At 39.6% G+C, this 22,662-nt stretch overlaps 1 protein-coding gene across 4 annotated transcripts in view; it reads right to left on the bottom strand.

Moving 5' to 3' along the window:
- Window positions 1-22,662, bottom strand: part of PHEX (phosphate regulating endopeptidase X-linked) — a 199,530-nt gene that overhangs the window by 17,355 nt on the left and 159,513 nt on the right. For all 4 annotated transcript variants that reach the window (XM_087860390.1, XM_087860389.1, XM_087860387.1 and 1 more), the window contains 2 exons: window positions 7,588-7,642; window positions 2,316-2,383 (listed from right to left, as the gene is read on the bottom strand). In XM_087860390.1, coding sequence (XP_087716516.1) covers window positions 2,316-2,383; window positions 7,588-7,642 — 123 coding nt within the window. The remainder of the gene's footprint in view (window positions 1-2,315; window positions 2,384-7,587; window positions 7,643-22,662) is intronic.

Below are 22,662 nucleotides of genomic sequence, written 5' to 3' on the forward strand. Positions count from 1 at the left end.
ATGAAGGAGGGCATTTGTCGTGATGAGCCCCAGGTGATGTATGGAAGTGTAGAATCACTATAGTGTACGCCAGAAAGTAAAATTACTCTGTATGTTAACCAACTGGAATTTAAATAAGAACTTTAAAAAAGAAATTTGTACTATTTATGGAAATTAATTTCTTCATTTTCCCTTTCCCTCAATTCGAAAGACCTTGAAAAAGCAGTCCCAGTAGCAAGGGTCACTCCTGGGAGCAGGTCCCACCTTCTCTGCAATGTCACAGGCTATTTTTAAAAAGAGGGGTTAAGAAAGAGGTTTGAGGAAGTTCTTTCCTTCCAAGCAACAAAGAACATTTTAAAAATAAGATTAATCAACTTATGGCATGCACACCGTGAACCAATCTTGAATTCTTTGTTTTCACCCGATGTGACCCATAATGTTCTCTGGATTATGAAATGAAATGGCTTCATTCACAAAGCCCGTGGGAGGAACTGAAGCATCACTACCAGTGAAATTCCAAATGATCCACAGGCACAGCCCAGTGAGTCATTCACCCAGATCCATAGGCACAGCCCCTGACTCAGCCCTATAGGAACGTGTTTCCTCCAAGTTGCTAGGAGCTGAGAGACACATGAAACCTCTGTTATGAATCATTCCACAGCCATCGGTGTGCATGGAAGGCCCATCTGTCCTGCTTCGACAAGGCAGGTTGCTCTAAAAAGAGAACTTGGAACAAGAATGGAAATCTCCAAAACATAATAGAAAAAAAAGATTAATTATACAGGGTTGTTTTTTGTTTTTGTTTTTGCTACAGGCTCACTCTTCGTTTTGTCTACACTGCCTTCAAAAAAGGCTTGAGTAGATCTCACTATTGTCTATACTCAAGGTTACTATTGGTATAAATTTAATTAGGCAAAGAACTCTTCATTGGACTTATAAGAAAGTCCCTAAGGCAAAGGTGTTAACTGAAATAATCCAAAGCTCTTTGGCAAGGGTGGATGCCACTACCACCACCCCCTGGGAGAGCACGGAGTCACTGTCCTCCAAACACTATCCAACCAATTATTAAATAGTTACTGGGCATGCAGTTAACTATGTAACTCTCTGTTCTAAGTATTGGTTACAGAGCAAAATTGCCATCATTAGATTATGTCCTTTGAGAATGGCTCCAGAAGGCCTCCAAAAGATTCAGTGGGAGAACTGTACTTAAATTTCCCAGGAAGAAAGGCCCAGAACCAAGAGATCACTACTGGGTTATGTTTCTTAGCGAAGACGCTCCTTTTAGATAAAGCAAACATGCAAAGACAGGAGTGTAGCTCTGGAGATTGAGATGCCTATAAGGCAGCTACATTTTTAAAAGGGAGGGGAGAGATCAGAAGAGCAGAAACTCTATGTGATTCAGGAAGGGCTTGTGGGAGCACAGAAAGAATTGTCCAGAAGGAGAAGAACCAAGAGTCTCTGGCCCTGGGGTAGGCATCCTGGAAAGGATGTTGGAGACACCACCGACATGGATGAAAGAGGTCCTTCTACACAATGTTGCCATGTGCCAGCCAGCTCTTTGAATCTGCCTGTAAATCATTGTGCAGATGTGTATATGATTGTAATTTGCTGCTAATTCATGTATTTTAGAGATTTCATGTGGCTTTCCAATAATGCTTAAGGTAAAGGAGAAAGGAGTGCCCATCAAAAATGATGATGACTCTCAAAGGGTGCTAATTTCACTAGTTTATGTCATATTCTGCTCTTGTGCTTAAATATCATGAGGATACATAGCATATTCTCCTATATTATACCTTATTAGGAAAGCATAGCCTTTTAACAAAATTCTGAATATATGCCAGCATAGAGAAAAACAGAGCTTAAGCATTGCATAATCCTTGCAATAGTATAAAGGGATCAGGCAGCCAAGCTCCAGAGTCCTAACCGGCTGAGTACTAACTTGGCAGCATGTATAATCATCTTGGGAGCAGAGCTCACACCTCCCGGGAGAGCATCTCAAGATGGTGAATAAAGAAATGACAAAGGGGAGAAGCTATGAAGCAATTCCTGTAACTATCGTGGCAGCTACAGCAAGCCTGATCTAAATGCAAAGCTAATTTCATTGAAATTACAAGGTCTTTTTTTCATGCTATCCCATCACCAACGGGAACAATTATTTATTTATGGCAAGCTATCACAGCAAGACATGGGGGAAAGTTTTCAATCAGCAATCACACTGCTTTGGATAATCTTCAGTCTGTGATGATGCCACTATGCAAAGATAATAGCAACAATTAACATCCGTATCATCAACATTATCATAAAAGCAGCAGCTCATACAACGAACCAGTACTTACCATTATTATCAAATCCATGTGTAAATTCATGTCCAACAATTACTCCTATAGCTCCATAACTCAGAGATCTACGGTACAAATATACAATTTGAAGAAAATTACAAGCATTAATCTCAGAGCATAATCCTTTGGTTTTTTTTTTCAATGAAAGCCAAGATAATCTGTTTTCTAGTAACCACAGTAACAGCTTAACCACACACACAAAACTGTAAAAATAAAAAAAATCTAAACACACCCTTCTCACTGAAATAAATAAATTCTAACACTGTCCCTACGACCCTGTATGACATTAGGGATACGAAAGAGATGGTTTCTAAAGTCCCTTCCAGCCCTAAGGATTCTAGGATTCTGCATCTGCTCTAGCTAGTTTATATCTATGAACATCCAAACAAGCAGCAGGGTTTGAAAAGATCCTGTCAGTAAACATACCATTTATTTTTTTATCTGAGAACCTGCTGAAAAATCACTCTAGACTTAGAAGTTTTTCCCCAAATATAATCATAAAAAAGGAACAGAGCAGAGATTAAAAGGGATCACTGCTTTCGAAGGGAGTCACGTTCCCTTGCTTCTGTGACAGACAAGGTCACGAGTGAATGGCAAGGATCGTGAAGCCTTAACCAGATTTGGAAATTGCAGAATCGTGAGCCAATAGTGGTTGTTTGGTAGCGCTTGATTAGGTAGCAATACAGAACTGAAACAGAGTATATTAATGACAGATAAAGAAATCCATAAGGAGGCTTTCTGGATGTGTGTGTGGGTCTGGGACCTTCTCTCTCAACTACAAGTTCCATGAAGGCCAAACCCTTACCAAGTTGGTCACTACTAAATTCTCTGTAACTAGTACACAGTAAGAAAGTAGCAGTGATTTACCTCATTGGTTAATTAACTTTACCATTTTACGCAAATGACAGGTCTACATGTAACTTATTTTAGTTATTTAATGTGTGGATAAGGATTAAAGACAATTTAAAATCCTTGTTATGAGGATTCTTCCTGAGATTTGCAATTACACTAAAAATATTTCACAGTTGGCTCCTGACAAGCGACATCAAAGTCACCCAGCAAATGGAAAGGACCCGTAAGTGGAAAGAACAAAAATTTTGAAGCAACATGTTATTACAGGACATAATGATCCTTAACATGCTAATTGTTTGTCTGAACTATACCCAAGGAAGTGCTGTAAGATTTAATTTTTCCCCTCGGTGGCAATTCTTTCCTTTGTTATTTCTTTCCTGCAAGGTAATTTGCATTTGAAAAAAACCGCTTCCTACTGTTTTTACATCATTGCAAACCTTCATTAAGGAAGTAAGAGTAAAATTATGCATTTCAATCATGGAGCTCCCATGGCAGTGTGGGACAAACGTGTAATTTCACATAGTGCTAGTTTTTGCTGCAGGGGCTATCGCTATCAGCCTGTAACACTGCGTTTCTTCATGCCTCTCAGCCCTGAGCGCAATACTCAGGCCTCTAACAACCCCTGGTCAATGCTGGTGACTGGACAGGTTTAAAGGATGAACAATGGAAGCTTAGAGGAACTGCTTTGCAATCAATGTCCCTCAAGAGGGGCTGCTCCGATGAGCTTCCTATTTGCAAAGGGCAATAAAGAATTCAGAAAATGACTGAATCACTGTAAGTTCCAATTCTCAGTCACATAATTGTGATCCTTTGGACAGGAGACAAGAAAAAGTAATTTTATATGACTGAGCCTTCCAACGATAATGTTTCATAATGCCGAAGCCCCATCTTCCATTTCATCAATGGACAGCATTAAATGAGCATGCCATAAAAATAAATAAATAAACTCAAATGCCTTTTAAAATGGGACTGGCTGGCCGGAAACAAGGACTGCCGCAGAGAAAAATCGAGCCTTCCAAAAACGATATGGAAAAAATGACCATTTTTCCACCTACTCGGTTTCTCTCGTGTTCTTACTACCCCAGGGGTTTAACGTGTGCACTGGCTTTTGCTGTCAACAAGAGTACAGCCAGGCTGCTGTCTGCAGCTACCACGATCTCACGCTGTCATCAAGCAAGGGCTACTCTGTGCTTGAATCAGAAACTCCTCAAAATCTCTGATTTGAAAGCGGCTTTCGAGTTACTTCAACTCCTTAGCAGAGCCATGGGCCTCCGCCACAAAAACCCATTCCAATAGTCACAGGACTTCTCTGGGGATTTCTAATAACCAGGAGCTCATAGAGGGGGACCAGTGCCTCTTCAGGTGGTTCTAAATAAAACAGCTCTCCCTAACACTGATCCGCAATCTCTTTCCTACGTCTTCTATCTATTGGTCTCATACAGTCTCTAGCCGAATACCCTCTGACCCCCCAGAATACCGTACATTTTCTGCCACCTTAACTCTCCTTCAAAAATGTGAAGATACAAGGTCCCCCTTCGAGTGTCCTCAAGTTCTTTCAATTGTTTTTCTTCAGCCATGAATTCTAGACCAGCATTTCCCAACAAAGGCAAAGGGGGAGCTTAGGAAACTCTGGGTTAAACACATTTAAATAGGTTTCTTTCTTACAGAACTTAGAAATTCTTACGCTGCTGAGTATTGTAATTCTTCAAAACAAAAATAGACTTACCTCTATTACTACTTCGTGGAACACACACTTTGGGATGTTGTCTTAGGCTACTTACAATCCTGATTCTTTCCTCTAGAAACAATTTAGCTTGTCGATATCCCCATGACTCAACATTCCGGGAAGGACTAAGCTGACCAGCATGAACATAACAGATACCCACTTGCTGGGTCTGGAGACTATCCATCCAAAGTAGATGTATGGGAAGCCATCTGACTGGACTGTGATTCCCACGGCTCCAGCATCCCCATCTTTCCAATGCCAACTACCCAAAAGATGCTTGGTAATTATTCATTGAGCAGATATCGTAATAGAGGATAGAAGGCTTCAGTGAGAACATAGAATCTTTAGGGAAAAAATGCAAATCTTTCTCCCACTCAAGTATCAAATACGGCTCAGCATAAGGCTGAACTCATAGACACTAATACTATTTCCTAGGTTTCTATCATTTTGACTTTTAGATCAGAAAATCATCCTCATGGACCCAATAAATTCACTTCAAAACCTAACCAGACTATTTCCAAGTCTCTAGGTATATAACCACAATAACAGAAGTTCAGCTGAACTGAGCAGAATCAAAGAATTCTAGGACATTTTTAGTTTGAAGGAAACTTAGAGAATATTTATCCTAAATCTTTATTTTTATAGAAATATATGTAAGTTTTTAATTTGAATAATAGGGAAAAAATCGATTCCAAATATCTGAACAGTAGTAAAGACTATGCAGCTGAGGCCTGGGATGATAGTAAGGGATTTGGTTAATGCAAACCAAGAATTCTCATTTATGCTAATGGAGCACTTCCCTGAAGTAAGCTTTACTAATGCCTGCTCCTGGTCCCCTCGGCACTCACCATTTTTGAGCATACCAATCCAACATCTCCCAACTGCCAACACCTGAAACTAGTTGCCGGAGGACTTTTTCTGGCTACCAGAGCCCTCTTGGCTAAGACTGAGGAACGCCGGAGTGTTAATACAGCAGGTGGCAGCACTCAAATCAATGAGGGAAGGTGAGCTGGATGATCAACACCCCAGCAACCTTGCCCCTGAGGTGGGATCACGCTGAAGCATGTTCTACAGCTCCCCAGCAGGACTGAGCCCCAGTTGCTCACAGTGATAACTGGCTTTGAAACACATATGTGGTACGTAGAATAATGGCCCCAAGAAGATGTCCACATGCTAATGCCAGGAAGCCATGAATATGTGATGTTGTTACATAGCAAAGGGGAATTAAGGTTGCTAATCAGATGAGCTTAAAACAGGGAGATTATCCTGGATTATCTGGGTGCGCCCAATATAATCACAAGAGTCCTTCAAAGTGGAGGAGAAGGCAGAAGAGGAGAATCAGAAGGAGATGTAACTATGGATCTGTGGTCAGAGAAATGCAACTTTGCTAGTTTGGAAGATGGAGGAAGGGGCCATGAGCCGAGGAATGTGGGCCAACTCTAGAAGCTAGAAAAGGCAAAGAAACAGATTCTTCCCCAGAGCTTCCAAGAAGGATGCAGCTGTGCCGACATCTTGCGTTTAACCCAGTGAGACCCAGGTTGGACTTCTGACCTAAAGAACCATAAGCTAATCAATTCATGTTGTTTTAAGCCACTATGTTTTTGATAATTATGGCAGCCACAGAAAATCCACACAACACAATTTATTGGCTTCCTTCCCTCCCTGTCTCATGTCTCCACTCCCCTGCTGGTGTTTTCTGCTGTCACCTCCCATAAGAACTCCTTGAACTGGAATCCGTGTCATAGGGTCTGCTTTTGGGGAAGTCTAAATCAAAATATTGCTACCATATTTCTCTTACTTTTATATGTGATCCCACATGTTTTTAACCTACAAAATACTTAAACTGTCATTTATCCAAACCAAAAACACAAGACACTAAACGTCTAAAAGCAAGACTAAATTCTCTGTGGATTAAAGCACCAGAGCAAACAAAGGTACATAATAAAAGTGGTGATATTATCAACAATGACTATTATCACAATTCCCACTATATATGTAAATTCTGAATTACTTAAGTCTACAATCTGTTGTTATTAATGACCTTTAATATCTCTAACTCCAGAGACTGTCAATTTTTGACCCATTGTATCACTACCCAGGTTACATTTCTAAAGACAAATTTGATTATCTTTGCTTGTTCAAAAACTTCAATATTTTCTATTGCTTGTTAATGTCCAGGCTCCTTGCCTGGCACTCAGAGCCCTCCAATATCAAATAGCAAACTTCTTTTCCAGATATCTTTTCCACTACTTCCCTTCATACACTACTTGGACCAGCTGAACTAAAATCTTTGCTATTCTATACACACTTTCCTTTCCTCTTCTAACATTATTTCTTCCATTTCTTCCATGGTGTTCAACCCATCACCATCAACTCAAATTCCAATGATCCTTTAAGGTCCAAATATTTATACTATGAGTCAATCCACAAGTGGATAAATGCAAAAAAATAAAATTTCCGTGTGTAATAGTTGCCTCTCCTGTCCAGTCATACACCCTGGTAAAAAGAATAGGAAGACAAATACCTAAAATGACGAAGGCGGGACTGACCCACACCAGGTTCCACGCCCTCTTTGTACTGAATAACCACCGGCTTTGTTTTTTGTTTTTGTGACTTTATATTCTAGTCTCTGCCAAAGCAGCATGTTCTCCCTTACTTGTCAGTAACTGGTTTCTTCACTCATTTACTTACCGAGGATATTCTGTTCCCCAAAAAAAAGGCTTCTGGAGCTCTCCTGCTGGAAACCCTGGGAGAAATATAGACAAAACTGTAAGGGATACAGAGACTGATAGGATGATGAGTACTTGGTTCAAGCTTTAGCCCGGAAGTTTCAAAGGTCCATCTGAAAGGTCCTCCTCGTGGAGCTGGGAGCACTCTAAGAGATTCAACTCTTTCTAAAATGATATTAATTCAAAAGAGTTTGAAATAAGTGCATCACATTAGTTTCAAGGAAACCACTTTGCATGAATACACTATTGGCATTACCCAGCCTGCTGTGAACTGGGCTCCTTCCTACAGTGTGTACAGGAGGCTTCTGACTGTCCAGCAGCTTTCCCTGATAGAGAGAGGGCCAGCTACATGGATACACAACCTATGCAAAGGAGCGCCCCCCCCAGGTGCCCCATTTGCACACAGCATTCTTGATACTTCCTAAGAACACAGAACTCCACTAGACCCACAACGGGTGGGAATTCAGTGAGACTCAAAGTGAGTACAAGGTAAGCATGTTACATCTAGGACTGAGTAGATGGGGCTTCTGACAGCCCCAAGAGGGCCCTTTCCATTGGAACCGGGATTTGCTTTGATCACCAAAAAAAAGGCAGTGGCATTCTAAGAAACATGAACGACCAAGGAACCCTAGCATATCCTAACTTTTGTTACTTTCCTATATTAACCACATACACTGAAAATTACATAGAAGGAAGGGGAAAGCCAGGGTGACCCACAGTTCCTTTTCCTTTTAGTCCTCCCTTACTCATCAGTAAGCCAGAGGTAGAGAGTATGAGTAGAATTAACGTGTATTAAGAAATAACATAAAAGCCGCCGGGTTAGTTTTGTGCAGTGTTTCCATTGGCCTGGTAAGAACAAAATACCTTTGCAAGTATAAGCTACAAAATACAAACGGTATAATTTTGGTGATTCCACACACAAGTTAAAAGCTCTTATATATTCATTTAAAACTGACATTGCACAATATCAAGATGAACCGTAAAATTATGCTCATGACTTAAAATGTTTATTTTTCTTACAACTTACAATGACAATAAATAGCAAATTAAAAAACTGACAAGTCTAGAGAAAGAGAGACCACAGAAGACAGGACAAAGCTTCATACTTGAGCACCTTTAACTGCACTTTTTCTGGCTTTCTGAACAGGGGCCCCCGTATTTTCATCCGGCATTGGGCCTTACAAATAAAGCAGCTGGCTTTGTGCAGGTGGGCGGGAGAAATGCTTTGCTTTGGTATCGCAACTCACCACTACATCTCGCACCCTGGGCTGATCCTGAGAGCTGCTTTCTTAAGTCATAACAATCGGGAATGCAGAGAATAGTAACAGAAGACACAACATGAAAAGAGAGAGAGAGGGAGGGCGAGCGAGCGCCACCTTCTGCAATGTCCTTGCTTGCTCCACAGCCACTGCTCTAGCCCCCGTGAGACTGAAAGCTCTTTCAGGAGTTAAAATGTTTTCTCTTCCCTCTCTCCTTCTCCACATTCTGTCTACCCACCCCCCTGCCATGAGAGAATACTAGGACAGTAGGAAGGGAAGTGAGGGCAAGAAAGCAAGTTCTTAATTTAGAAGTGAAATGTTAATTCCATATACCTATTCTTTATATTTTCTTCATATCGGTTTGAGACTTCAAGGTACAAAAACCTCACTGCAAAACAGAGACGGACCCAGCTAGGAGTCCCCTCTCTCCCTGCTGCTTTCATAGAGGGGAGAACACATGACTTCGAAGGGGCAATATCATACTGATCCTCACAATTTTAAAGTTTCCCTACATTTCTTTTTGCATCTTTACATCAATATTCCATCCTTTTTCAATGATTACTTTCAGTAAGTCATTCTAACTTGGAGACACAGATGCAAATATATATTATATATATATATATATATATATATATATATATATATATATATGCAAATCACAGTGTTCATATGAAAGTCTCATCTCACACAATAGATCATCAAAAAGCAATGATATTTCCGAATAAGAACAATGATCATGAACCAATGTGATCTAATTATCAAATCATTACGGCGTTCCCACTTGGTACTGTGCCCAGCTGGAAGCATTTATGTCCACTGTCAACCTCTTTACAGGAAGACATCTGACACCTGCGTGCGCCTCCATTTGTGGGGCTGTCGCAGTCAGGGGCCCCATGCTCGCAGGCCACAGCCATCACACGCCTCTGATCAGCTGTGTCTGCTCAGCCTGTCAGGGCCATGGAACCCTCCCCTGATCCACGCAAGAATCTGATGCCCTTGGGGCTGCTCTGCTGAAGCGAATGGATTCACAGTGTAAGCGGCAGGTTTGGAGGTGTCCCCCAACCGGAGTGAGCGATCAAAGTGCACCAGGGTCAACTCAGCATCTCATCTCAGGGGGTGGATAAGTTGTATTTAGCAAAGGTAGAAGTAAAAAATAATTAAATAAACAGAAGGGGAATTATTTTCTCTCGTCTCCCTTTTTAATAGGCTCTTCTTGTTTGGTTGATTTTTTTGCAAATCCATTTTATTTCCTTTTTCCCCCCATCTCAGCACTGCATTACCAGTTTCACACTTTTAAAGCTCTTTTTTTTTAAAGCTCCTTTTCCTAACAGTATATTTATGGGATGCATCCTCACAATGTAAATGTGTGTATGGACACAGATACACATGCCTGCACCCATAGCTTACGTACCACATACAGACACATGATGCGTACAAACACAGAGACAGACATACGAGAGGAGAGATAGAGGGAGAGGAAGGAAAAAGAAATGTAACTGTCAGACTGGCAAAAATTAGTCAATTTGGTAATAGGTAATACTGGCTAGGGTGTAGGAAGCATGTTGATGAGCAATTGAGTCACCTTTTAATGCTTTAAATGCCACTTCTAAAAAATGAGTAACTATGTGCTGACATGGAAAAAATACCTGAAAGATATTAAGTGAAAAAAAATATTAAGTGAAAAACCAGCATTCAGTCGTGTATGTGGTCCTTTTCTGCATAACATATGTATAAACGTATGTATAGGTACAGTCAGTTCTGCTGTAACACTTACATTGAAAAGGCAAATTTGCTCTAAGGCGACTGATATACTGGGGAAAAAAACTGGGGCATAACTCCAATTTCCTGTTTGTTTATGTGTAATCTCGTCCTCAAGAAAGCTAAGTGAAAGCAAAAAATGCATCAAATCAACTGAGCCACACAGGAATATACAAAACTCACACATCCCAACATGGACCAGTTAGTTACCTCAGTCTACCACGTGCATTAGAAACCACAGCCACCCACACCTGGTGTTAAAATTTTCCTTCCAACTTCAGTCACCCTCCTCCAACCACGACATGGTAACTCACAAGCTGCAAGTCCTCCAACACCCACTTCCACAGGCAAACTTCAGGTCTTTTCAGGGGAAAATGTCATATTTATTGCAGTATTTATGTATTTACTTATTTAACATGTGTAAGACTGTGCTATCATTTTTTCAAAGATATTTTTTCTTTTTAGAGAGAGAAAGAGCAGGCGATGGTGCGAGCAGGGGGAGGGGCAGAGGGAGAGGAAGAAGGAGAGCAGGAGACTCCCCACTGAGTGTGGAGCCTGATGCGGGACTTGATCGCACGACCCTGAGATCCTGACCTGAGCCCAAATCAAGAGTCGGACGCTTAACCAACTAAGCCACCCAGGCACCCCTGTGCTATCATTTTTATTAGGCTCCTGGCTTTTCTTTTCATGTGTCATTGATAATGTTTTTGATTGTTGTGTCCCTAACCCCATTTTTCCCATAAGCCTGTAGCTTCTATTGCAGAATTTTGCATAACACGGTGATGTTTAGGAACATGTATGTCGCATTATAGCAGAACTAACAGTATATATACATGTGGGCATCTATGTGTATATATATTCCTGCCAGAGATACTCAAATTTTATCAGGCATCAGAATGACCTAGAAGGCTTATTGGAACAGATTGCTGGGCCCCACCCTCAGAGTTTCTGAGTTAGTATGGTCTGGAGAGGAAGCTAAGAATTTGCATCTTTAACAAGTTCCCTTGTGACGCTGAAGCTGCTGGTCTAGGAGCCACACTTCAGGAGCCACTGCCCAATCACTGGTTCACAGGTACTGTGGAGTCATGGCTAAATATGTTCATTGCTGCATCACTGTAATTGAGAAAAGTGTGCCACAAACCAGATGTCCAACAGGAGAAAAATGACTTAATTATGGCATAACCATACTATGGACTGCTCTGTAGCAAATGAAAAGAAAGAGGTAGGTCTTAATATTCTAGCATGGAAAAATCTCCAAGACATGTTGTTGGAATAAAGCAAGGCATAGATACAGATATAAAAATACCATTTCTATTTTTTAAATAAGTACCGTATCAGTGTAGTACATGAATGCAATGCACTGAAAAGGTCTGTAAAACACGTATCAAACGGATCATAGTGGCTGCTTCTTGGAGCTAACGGGGACTAGGAGGTGATGACTGGTTAAAAGGATTTTGAACATAGATACAATGTTGTAAATTTTAACTAGTCAAAGGTAATTAACTTGTGTAATGAATATTAACTCTTTTAGAAATAAATGTGTATATATTATAGAAAATTCTTCTAAAGGTTATATAAAAACTGTTTACAGTTCACTAAGCTTACACAATAGCATTTTGCTCTCACATTTGTCAACACCAGCAAATTTCATTCCTGTTGCAAGCAAAAATACAAGTTGTGGTTATGTAATTCAAAAGACTAAAATTCTGACAAAAGAAAATACTCTTATTTATATGTTGTAATAACCTCATTTTTGTTAGTACAAATTTCTCTTTTTCAGATCTGCACCCAGGAAAACCATTAAGGCCTGCTTTCGGCTTTTTTCTGGAGTCAAACCTTCCTTTTTTGCTGGAGTTTCCCCACAGCTCCCTCATCAGCGAATACTGAGTAACCTCGAGGGCTTTTGTTTAGAACAGACACAATTGCTAAAGAAGTGACCATATTCAGTAGGCCATTAACTCGGGCAGATTCAACTATTTGACCTTTGAAATCACAAAGTTGTATCTTAACTGTAGGAACAGCTTCCCAGGAAAACTTAAATGCCTTGACACGTTTGGGTTTCAGTATCCATTTTGTTACCAGAAAATTGCACTAGTTAGGTTCTTTAGTATAGACAAATGAAGAGAAAAAAGCAAAATTAGCCCATTATTCCATAGCTCAGACCCAAGAAAACAAAAATATATACTCAGGGATAGAAAATTCATACTGTATGAAGAGACATGAACAAAATTAAAAATTTCCCTTTCTCCCCACTCCTCTCCCCCAATGCTGGAACTTTCTTTCCACTATTATCTGCATAGGTTGCTTCATGTATTTGCTCAAATGTCAACTTCTCATTCAGGCCTTCCCTAGTGCTTTTTAAAGGAAAGAGGCATTATCCTACCCTCTTTCTTGCTTTATATCTCACCAGAATACCATCATCTATGACACTCTACATTGTATTTACTCTGTATAAATTATTGTCTGTCTTTCCCCCAACTAGAAAGCAAGCTCCATAACAAAAGGGATTTTTATTTTCACTATGCTTTCACTGCATTATCTGTAGAGCCAGAACGCTACCTGGCGTGTGATAAGCACTCACTAAATATCTACTGAGTGAATGGAATATGCGCCTTGTGAAACTTGAAGGTATAATTGGAGTTAAGCATTACCTATGATTATGAGTATATATCATTAGCCGAAGTCAAAAACATTACACACTACTACGGGTATTACCAATGTGCTGCTTCCTGAAGTTTCCATACTCAATACCAGAACAGAGATATGTTCCATTATTCAAGTTGTGTTTCCTTTCCTTCTAGATTAAGAACTGTGTTGGTTCCATTCTCTTGCATTGATGGCAAAACTAGTATAGTTCTGAGATTGGCACTTTTTTCCCCAATAGACTCTCAATCAGAATGCAGATGTTAACAAGATGAAAAGCCCTGCCCAGTTCCATGCAAGTTCCATCACCCCTGTGTACTCTCAGCCCTCCCTACTGCCAAGGAATAAAGTAGGATATGCTCCCTTTCTATGGTTGTGACATATGCTGAAAAGAGAAATCAGATAAAATGCTGGTTTGTGTCGGAGTCCTTTGGTCCTAACAATATTGGATGAATATATTCTTTTTCCCTACATTCTTTGCATGCTTTCATGTAACTGCCACATTAAGTTTCACACCCATAAAAGCATATGATTCAGGAAAGTTATCATATAGCAAATATTTTAAAAGCACGACTTTCCAAAGTTTTATGTTATGTGGAAGTTTAGGGGATTTTTTTTTTATATTGACACTTAGAAAATAGTGATTCTTTTAAGACAACTGTGGTCAGACTCAACCATCTTTTCCTGTTGTTTCCATATTTGGTCAGATTTAACAAAATAGGAGGTCTCCAACTTTCACTTGCCAGGCTTTAAAACCCAGACTGTCTGCTTCTTCCCTTTCTCTGCAGCAAACTTTTGTAAATATACTAATACAATGGAAGACAACGCAGACTGAACTAAATTTGGGAGCAGTTCACCCTTAAATTCAATCCATCTTTTGACTTCTTTAAAGAAACTAGCATTAGTGAATTTCTTCAGTTAGGATCCCTCTAACAGCCTCTGGGGCAGAAGAGGTACATCCAGGGCCAAATGATAAAGTTCAGTTCAAAAGAAGGTGATGGGGATGGGTGGGGCGGGGGACAGGATTCTAAAGGGGAATCCAATCGGCCACAAAATGTGCAGGTCAAAGTACATACTGACCTCTTCAATGCAATCCATTTCCATACTTGCTATAGCTGCTTTCTCCAGAGATGTACTTGGATTTTCCACTGAGTGTGTATCTGTGTCTGGTTTTTTCCCCCCACTATGGGTGTTTGTGATATTTTTGCTAAGGGGCTGACTGTATCAATACAATGCATTATTAGCTTTGTCAAATAATGGGATGTTTAGCCTTCTGCATGGATTTACTGATGTACTAACATGACTTCATTCTAGTGCATGTTATGACAGTTCTTTTCAAAAGTCTTAAGTGTATGCTTATATTCCTGAGCTAATCCTTGTATCAATCTACATTCTGGGACTTACTGCTGACATATCATCTTAGCAACGTTACTACACTTTTTGGTGAGATTTACTTGTAGTTACTTCTGCTGACTTGATTATTTTACTTGTCCTATGCAATAACAGCTCCTAGTTCCACAGCTCGCTAAATGAATGTATTTTAGGGCCCTATTTTTTGGAGATGTTAATATCTTTAAATACCATTATAAATACTAGCAGGAAGAGATGGGTTTGGTTATGATGATGCTATTTATCTACACATAATCATTCGCCACTGACATTTACTAAGCACCTATGATGTTCCAAGCCACACAGCGAAGCTGCGAACATACAAATGTCCTCAAAGAACCTACTACTTAGTGAAGAAAAAGGTATGTAACAAAAAAATTCTGTATTGTAATATCTAAAAAGGTGAACTGATACCAAAGCTCTCTAAAGTGTATTTTTTTCATCGAAATATGTTTTAAATTCAGTAAAGATGCATAGAGGTATTTTGGGAGGGGGGGTAGCTATACACATGTCTACACTAATGAGTAAAAGATATGATCAGTGAAATCAGTTGAGGTTTGAGATAGGAATGGCTTAAGAGAATGGCACTCGGTAAGTGGTCATGGTCCAGCAGCTTCAACATCACTTGGACGCTTATTAGAGATACAAATTATTGGGCCCCACCCCAGACCTGCTGAGTCAGGAACTCTGGGAGTGGGGTCCAGAGTTTTCAGCAGGTCCCCCAGGTTATTCTGGTGCATGTCAGTTGAGACCTACTGGTTTAGGTCAGGATAAGGATTCTCAATCCCAACTGTACATCAGAATCCCTTGGGAAGCTTTTAAAAAGTAAAGCCATGTCAAGGCCCCTGCCCAGACCTACTGAGCCATAATCTCTAGGATGGAGCTTTGAAAGTAAGTATGTTTTAAAAGCACCTCAGGTAATTCCAATATGTCAAGAATATCAGAACTCTTGGTTTAGGAAAAATAAGGCACTACTTATATTTAACTCATGTACATAAATCAGCCCTCTTGTCTCACTCTCCTCTCTTCGCCACTCCTCAATACTGTGCTTGTAACATATAATTAGATATTTTTCTTATAATTTTGCAGACTATACTTTCTAAACTGAAACTTTACATGGCTAACAAATTATCATTGTACAAAGGACAAAAATAGTTTTAATTGCAACTGCTTTGGAAGATCCAGAATGAATGCTCACTCTAAGAGGGAATGAGTGTTATATCTTATTCAAGCTTAGTTCTCATAATCAGATAAGCCAGATACCATTCTTCTAGAATCTAGGGGACCATCAGTTGGGACATGGAAATTGCTGCAATTACAAAGCACTTCTGGCTATATTTTCTGCTGTAAAGGGATTTCATTGTCATCACTGCTAAGATTAATAGTGGCTTTTTTTTTTCAATTTGGCATCTTGCAGTAGTTTGGTGAATGCCAACCTTCCCCTTTCCAGAAAGTATCAAGTACTAACAGCTGTGACTCATGTCAAGGGATTCAGCAAGATGCCTTAGCCATCTGCTGGCTTCCTACAGGTAACCTCCTGCCACTGTATCTATCAGCCTAGAACTGACAAGCAGAAAGCAGCTTCTAAAATCTGTCCTCCATCTTGAAACTTCCTCTTCTGGCCCTTTTGTTCTTTTCCTGCCACAATTACCTTTAGGATGCAACAAAGAGAACCTCCTCTCTTTTACCAGTGTGACCAACCATCCCTGTTTGCCCAAGTCTGAGGAAACTCCTGGGATACAGAATTTTCAGTGTTAAAATTAGGAGAGTCCCAGGCAACCAAGACAAATTAGTCCCCTACCTTTACCCAACCAAGCTGACCTCTATTGCAAATGCTGCATTTTTATACCTCAGGCGTTCTCAAACTTCAGCATCTAGCAGACATTTGGTTAAAATCTTCTTAAAATATAAATTGCTGGGCCCACACCCAGAGTTTGATTCCATAGGTTAGGGGTAGGACCAGGTAATGCTCATTTATCACAAGTGATGCTGATGCAAGATGACCCAGGGACAATACTTTGAGAACCACTGCTACAGTTCAACATCTGTTAGAGAAAACACTAATTTCCCCCCACTATAAAGCTCTGTATCTCTTATTCTACTCTTATTCCAACGGGCCGTTTCATACACACAGTTGCTGTCCGAGGTATTCAGACCTGACGCTAAAGGCCGTGATGTTTAGCCCAGGCCTTGGAATATAATAGATGTTCAGCCAATGCTTGTCTGGGTTCACTGATCCATATCTGGGTTTGCGATAATGGTCTTAAGAATGAAAATATGACTAACATTTTCCCTTATGTCAATTCGACAAAAAAAAAAAAAAGGTCTCTTTCATCTCCTCCAACAGCATCTTTACAACATATAACTCAGTAAAAGAAAACCATCTCATCTATTGTTAATGAAAATATAAACTGGTACCACTTTTCTCAAGAGAAGTCGGGTAAGATGTATTTTAAAACCCTTAAAATGGACATACCATTTGACTCAGCAATTCTTCCACTTCTAGGAATTTACCCTAAAGAAATACACTCAGATTTGCATAAAAACACAGACACAAAACTTACCACGGAGTTTTTTTTTAAACAGAAAAACAAACAGCCTAAGCATCTATTGGTAGGAAATTAAAGAAATCAAAGTGTTTTTATTTGGTGGAATACTATGCATGATAACTTAGAATTACATGTAATAAATGGAAACGATATTCATGTTACAATGTTCAGTTGGGGGGAAAGCAACATTATTGGATGAGTCCATATTTAGTTTCAATTTTTTTAAAGATTTATTTATTTATTTCACAGACAGAAAGAGAACACAAGTGGGAGGGGCAGAAGGAGACAGAACCTCAAGCAGACTCTGTGCCAAGCAGAGAGCCCAACGTGGGGCTCGATCTCATGACCCTGAGATCATGACCTGAGCTGAAACCCAAGTGTCAGACACTTAACCGACTTTGCCACCCAGGCGCCCCTGGTTTCGATTTTAAATGTGTAGATAAACATAAGTTTGAGAGGTATTCAACAAAATCTTTAAATGATGACACACACTTCAAAATTTTTTAGCTTAAAAATGTGAGAGAAAGGAGCGCCTGGGTGGCACAGCGGTTAAGCGTCTGCCTTCGGCTCAGGGCGTGATCCCGGTGTTATGGGATCGAGCCCCACATCAGGCTCTTCCGCTATGAGCGTGCTTCTTCCTCTCCCACTCGCCCTGCTTGTGTTCCCTCTCTCGCTGGCTGTCTCTATCTCTGTTGAATAAATAAATTTAAAAAAATGTGAGAGAAAGACAAGAAAGGATCAGAGAAAATCTTCAGAAACAACCACAAAACAAGTAATAAAATGGCAATAAATACATAACCATCAATAATCATTTTGAACATAAATGGACTAAATGCTCCACTTGAAAGGAATAGGGTGTCACAATGAATAATTAAAAAAAAATACAAAACCCATCTCATCTATACACTGCCTACAAGAGACTAATTTTAGACCCAAAGACACCTGCAGATTGAAAGTGAGGGGATGCAGAAACATCTATCATGCAAATGGATGTCAAAAGAAAGCCAGAGGAGCAATACTTGTATAAAACAGACTTTAGCTCGGGACGCCTGGGTGGCTCAGTCGTTAAGCGTCTGCCTTCGGCTCAGGGTGTGATCCTGGCGTTCTGGGATCGAGCCCCACATCAGGCTCCTCTACTGGGAGCCTGCTTCTTCCTCTCCCACTCCCCCTGCCTGTGTTCCCTCTCTCGCTGGCTGTCTCTCTCTCTGTCAAATAAATAAATAAAATCTTAAAAAAAAACAGACTTTAAAACAGACTGTTAACAAGAGACAAAGAAGAACGTTACATAATAATGAAGGGGACAACCCAACAAGAAGATGTAACTATTGTATATATGCACCCAACACAGGAGCACCTAAATACATAAAACAGTTAATAACAAATATAAAGGAATTCATCGATAATACAATAATAGTAGGGGACTTTAACACTCCACTTACATCAACAGACAGATCATTTAAACAGAAAATTCACAAGAAAACAATGGCTTTGAATGACGCACTGGAACAGATGGACTTAACAGATATATTCAGAACATTCCACCCTAAAACATCAGAATACACATTCTTTTCAAGTGCACACAGAACACTCTCCAGAATAGATCACATATTAGCCCACGAAACCAGCCTCAACAAATTCAAGAAGATCCAAGTCACACCATGCATCTTTTCCTACCACAACACTATGAAACTAGAAATCAACCACAAGAAAAAAATCTAGAAAGACCACAAATACATGGAGGTTAAACAACATGCTACTAAAGAATGAATGGGTCAACCAGGAAATAAAAGAAGAAATAAAAAATACATGGAAACAAAGGAACATGAAAACACAATAGTCCAAAACCTTTGGGATGCAGCAAATTGGTCCTAAAAGGTAAGATACAGCAATACAGCCCTACCTCAAGAAGCAAGGAAAATCTCAAACAACCTAACCTTACACCTAAAGGAGGTAGAAAAAGAAGAACAAACAAAACCTAAAATCAGCAGAAAGAAGGAAATAATAAAGATGAGCAGAAATAAATAATATAGAAACTAAAAAAATAATAAAACAGCTCAATGAAACCAGGAGCTTGTTCTTTGAAAAAAATCAATAAAGTTGATAAATCTCTAGCCAGACTTATCAAGAGAAAAAGAGAAAGAACTCAAATAAATAAAATCACAAATGAGAGAGGAGAAATAACAATCAACACCAGAGATATACAAACAATCACTGGAGAATATTATGAAAAGCTGTATGCCAACAAATTGGACAACCTAGAAGAAATGGATAAATTCCTAGAAACATATAAACTACCAAAACTGAAATGGGAAGAAATAGAAAATTTGAACAGATAACCAGCAAAGAAACTGAATGAGTAAAAAAACAAAACAAAACTCCCAACAAACTAAAGTCCAGGACCAGATGGCTTCAAAGGCAAATTCTACCAAACATTTAAAGAAGAATTAACTGTTCTTCTCAAACTATTTCAAAAAATAGAAAAGGAAGGAAAACTTCCAAATTCATTCCATGAGGCCAGCATTATCCTGATACCAAAATCAGGTAAAGATACCACTAAAAAAGAGAACTACAGGCCAATATCCCTGATGAACCCAGATATAAAAATCCTCAATAAAATACTAGCAAACTGAATTCAACAATAAACTTAAAAAATCATTCACCATGATCAAGTGGGGCTTATTTCTGGGCTGTAAAGGTGTTTCAATAGTTGTGTATCAATCAACATGATACATCACATCAATAAGAGAAAGGATGAGAAGCATATGATCATTTCAATAGACGCAGAAAAAACATTTGACAAAGTACAACATCCATTCATGATAAATATCCTCAACAAAAGTAGATTTAGAAAGAACACACCTCAACATAATTAAGGCCATCTATGAAAAACCCACAGCCAACATCATCCTTGATGGTAAGAAACCGAGAGCTTTTTGCTGAAGATCAGCAACAAGACAAGGATGTCTACTCTTACCACTTCTTTCGACATAGTACTGGAAGTCTTAGCCACAGCAATCAGACAACAAAAAGAAATAAATGGCATCCAGATTGGTAACGAGAAGTAAAACTTAAACTGTTTGCAGATGACATGATACTCCACATAAGAAACTCAAAAGACTCCACCAAAAAACTACTAGAACTGATAAATGAATTTATTAAAGTCGCGGAATACAAAATCAATGTACAGAAATCTGTTGCATTTCAATATGCCAATAATGAAGCAGAAGAAAGAGAAATTAAGAAAGCAATCCCAGGGGCGCCTGGGTGGCGCAGTCGTTAAGCGTCTGCCTTCGGCTCAGGGCGTGATCCTGGCATTCTGGGATGGAGCCCCACATCAGGCTCCTCCACTAGGAGCCTACTTCTTCCTCTCCCACTCCCCCTGCTTGTGTTCCCTCTCTCGCTGGCTGTCTCTCTCTATCAAATAAATAAATAAAATCTTTAAAAAAAAAAAAAAGAAAGCAATCCCATTTACAACTGCGCCCAAAATAATAAGATACCTAGAAATAAACCTAACCAAAGAGGTGGAGGACCTGTATTCTGAAAACTATAAAACACTGATGAAAGAAATTGAAGATGACACAAAGAAATGGAAAAACATTCCATGCTCATGGAACGGAAGAACAAATATTGTTAAAATGTCTATACTATCCAAAGCCATCGACACATTTAATGCAATCCCTAACAAAATACCAACAGCATTTTTCATAGAGCTAGAACAAACAATCTTAAAGTTTGTATGGAACCACAAAAGACCCTGAGTAGCCACAGCAATCTTGAAAAAGAAAAGCAAAACTGGAGACATCACAAATTCCAGACCTCAAGTTATATTACAAAGCTGTGGCCATCAAAACAATATGTTACTGGCACAAAAGTAGAAACATAGACCAATGGAACAGAAGAGAAAATCCAGAAACAAATCCACAACTATATGGTAATTAACCTTAGACAAAGCAGGAAAGAATATCCAATGGGAAAGGACAGTCTGTTCAACAAATGGTGTTGGGAAAACTAGACAGCAACATGCAGAAAAATGAAACTGGACCACTTTCTTACACCACACACAAAAATAAATTCAAAATGGATGAAAGACCTAAAGGTAAGACTTGTAACCATAAAAATCCTAGAAGACAAGCAGTAACCTCTCTGACATCAGCTGTAGCAACTTCTTTCTAGATATGTTTCCTGAGGCAAGGGATATAAAAGCAAAAATAAACCACTGGGACATCAAAATAAAAAGCTTCTGCACAGCAAAGGAAACAATCCACAAAACTAAAAGACAACCTATGGAATAGGAGAAGTTATTTGCAAAAGACATATATGATAAAGGGTTAGTATCCAAAGTCTAGAAGAACTTACACAACACCCAAAAAACAAATCATTCAATTAAAAAAATGGGCAGAAGACATGAAGAGCCATTTATCTAAAGAAGACACAGAGATGGCCAACAGACACATGAAAAAATGCCCAACATCACTGACCAGCAGGGAAATGCAAATCAAAACTACAATGAGGTATCACCTCACACCTGTCAGAATGGCTAAAATCAAAAGCCCAAGAAACAACAAGTGTTGGTGAGGACGTGGAGAACAAGGAACCCTCCCGCACTGTTGTTGGGAATGCAAACTGGCGCAGCCACTGTGGAAAACAGTATAGAGGGTATTCAAAGAGTTAAAAATAGAGCTACCCTATGACCCAGCAACTGCACTACTGGGTATTTACCCAAAGGATACAAAAATACTGATTTGAAGGGGTACATGCACTCCAATGTTTATAGCAGCATTATCAATAATAGCCAAATTATGGGAACAGCCCAAATGTCCATCGACTAATGAAAGGATAAAGAAGAGGTGATATATATATATTCATCACTTGTCATGATGGGCCCCGGGTGATGTATGCCAAGTGTCCAATCACTATATTGTACACCTGAAACAAATATAACACTGTATGTTAACTAACTGAAATTAGAATAGAAACTTAGAAAATATTTTTCCTGGAAAAAATTTTTTTAGCTTAGCTAAACATTTTACAATAAATGTTTTCTACAATAAATATTAACTACTTTTGTAATAAGGGTGAAAAATGATTGATTCTTTCAAGGGACAACAAGTAAGATTGTGACCACCAAGATAAATTGGTGAGCTTTCTCCCTGACTTCCCATCTCCCATCACCATGGCTCTGTGCCAGCTTCCCAGTGCTTGCCTCACTCTGGCTCACATCCAGGTCACCCCAAGGGAGTGTCCCACTCACCCCCGCCTCTTTCATCAGACTGCCCCTGATAATCATGCCATGCTTTCTGCTACCAGTCCTGCAGCGAAGCTGCACAGTCTTGTGTCTGGAAGTGGATCTGTCCCGCCCCACGAGTTTGTTTTCAGAAGTTTGATGCAGGTGGCAAATGTGTCTCCCTCCAGGCACTGGCCCTGGGACTCACCACAGTC

The sequence above is a fragment of the Ursus americanus genome, chromosome X (genome assembly GCF_024610735.1).
Source record: "Ursus americanus isolate L20-20 chromosome X, mUrsAme1.1.p, whole genome shotgun sequence".
Classification (NCBI taxonomy): Eukaryota; Metazoa; Chordata; class Mammalia; order Carnivora; family Ursidae; genus Ursus; species Ursus americanus.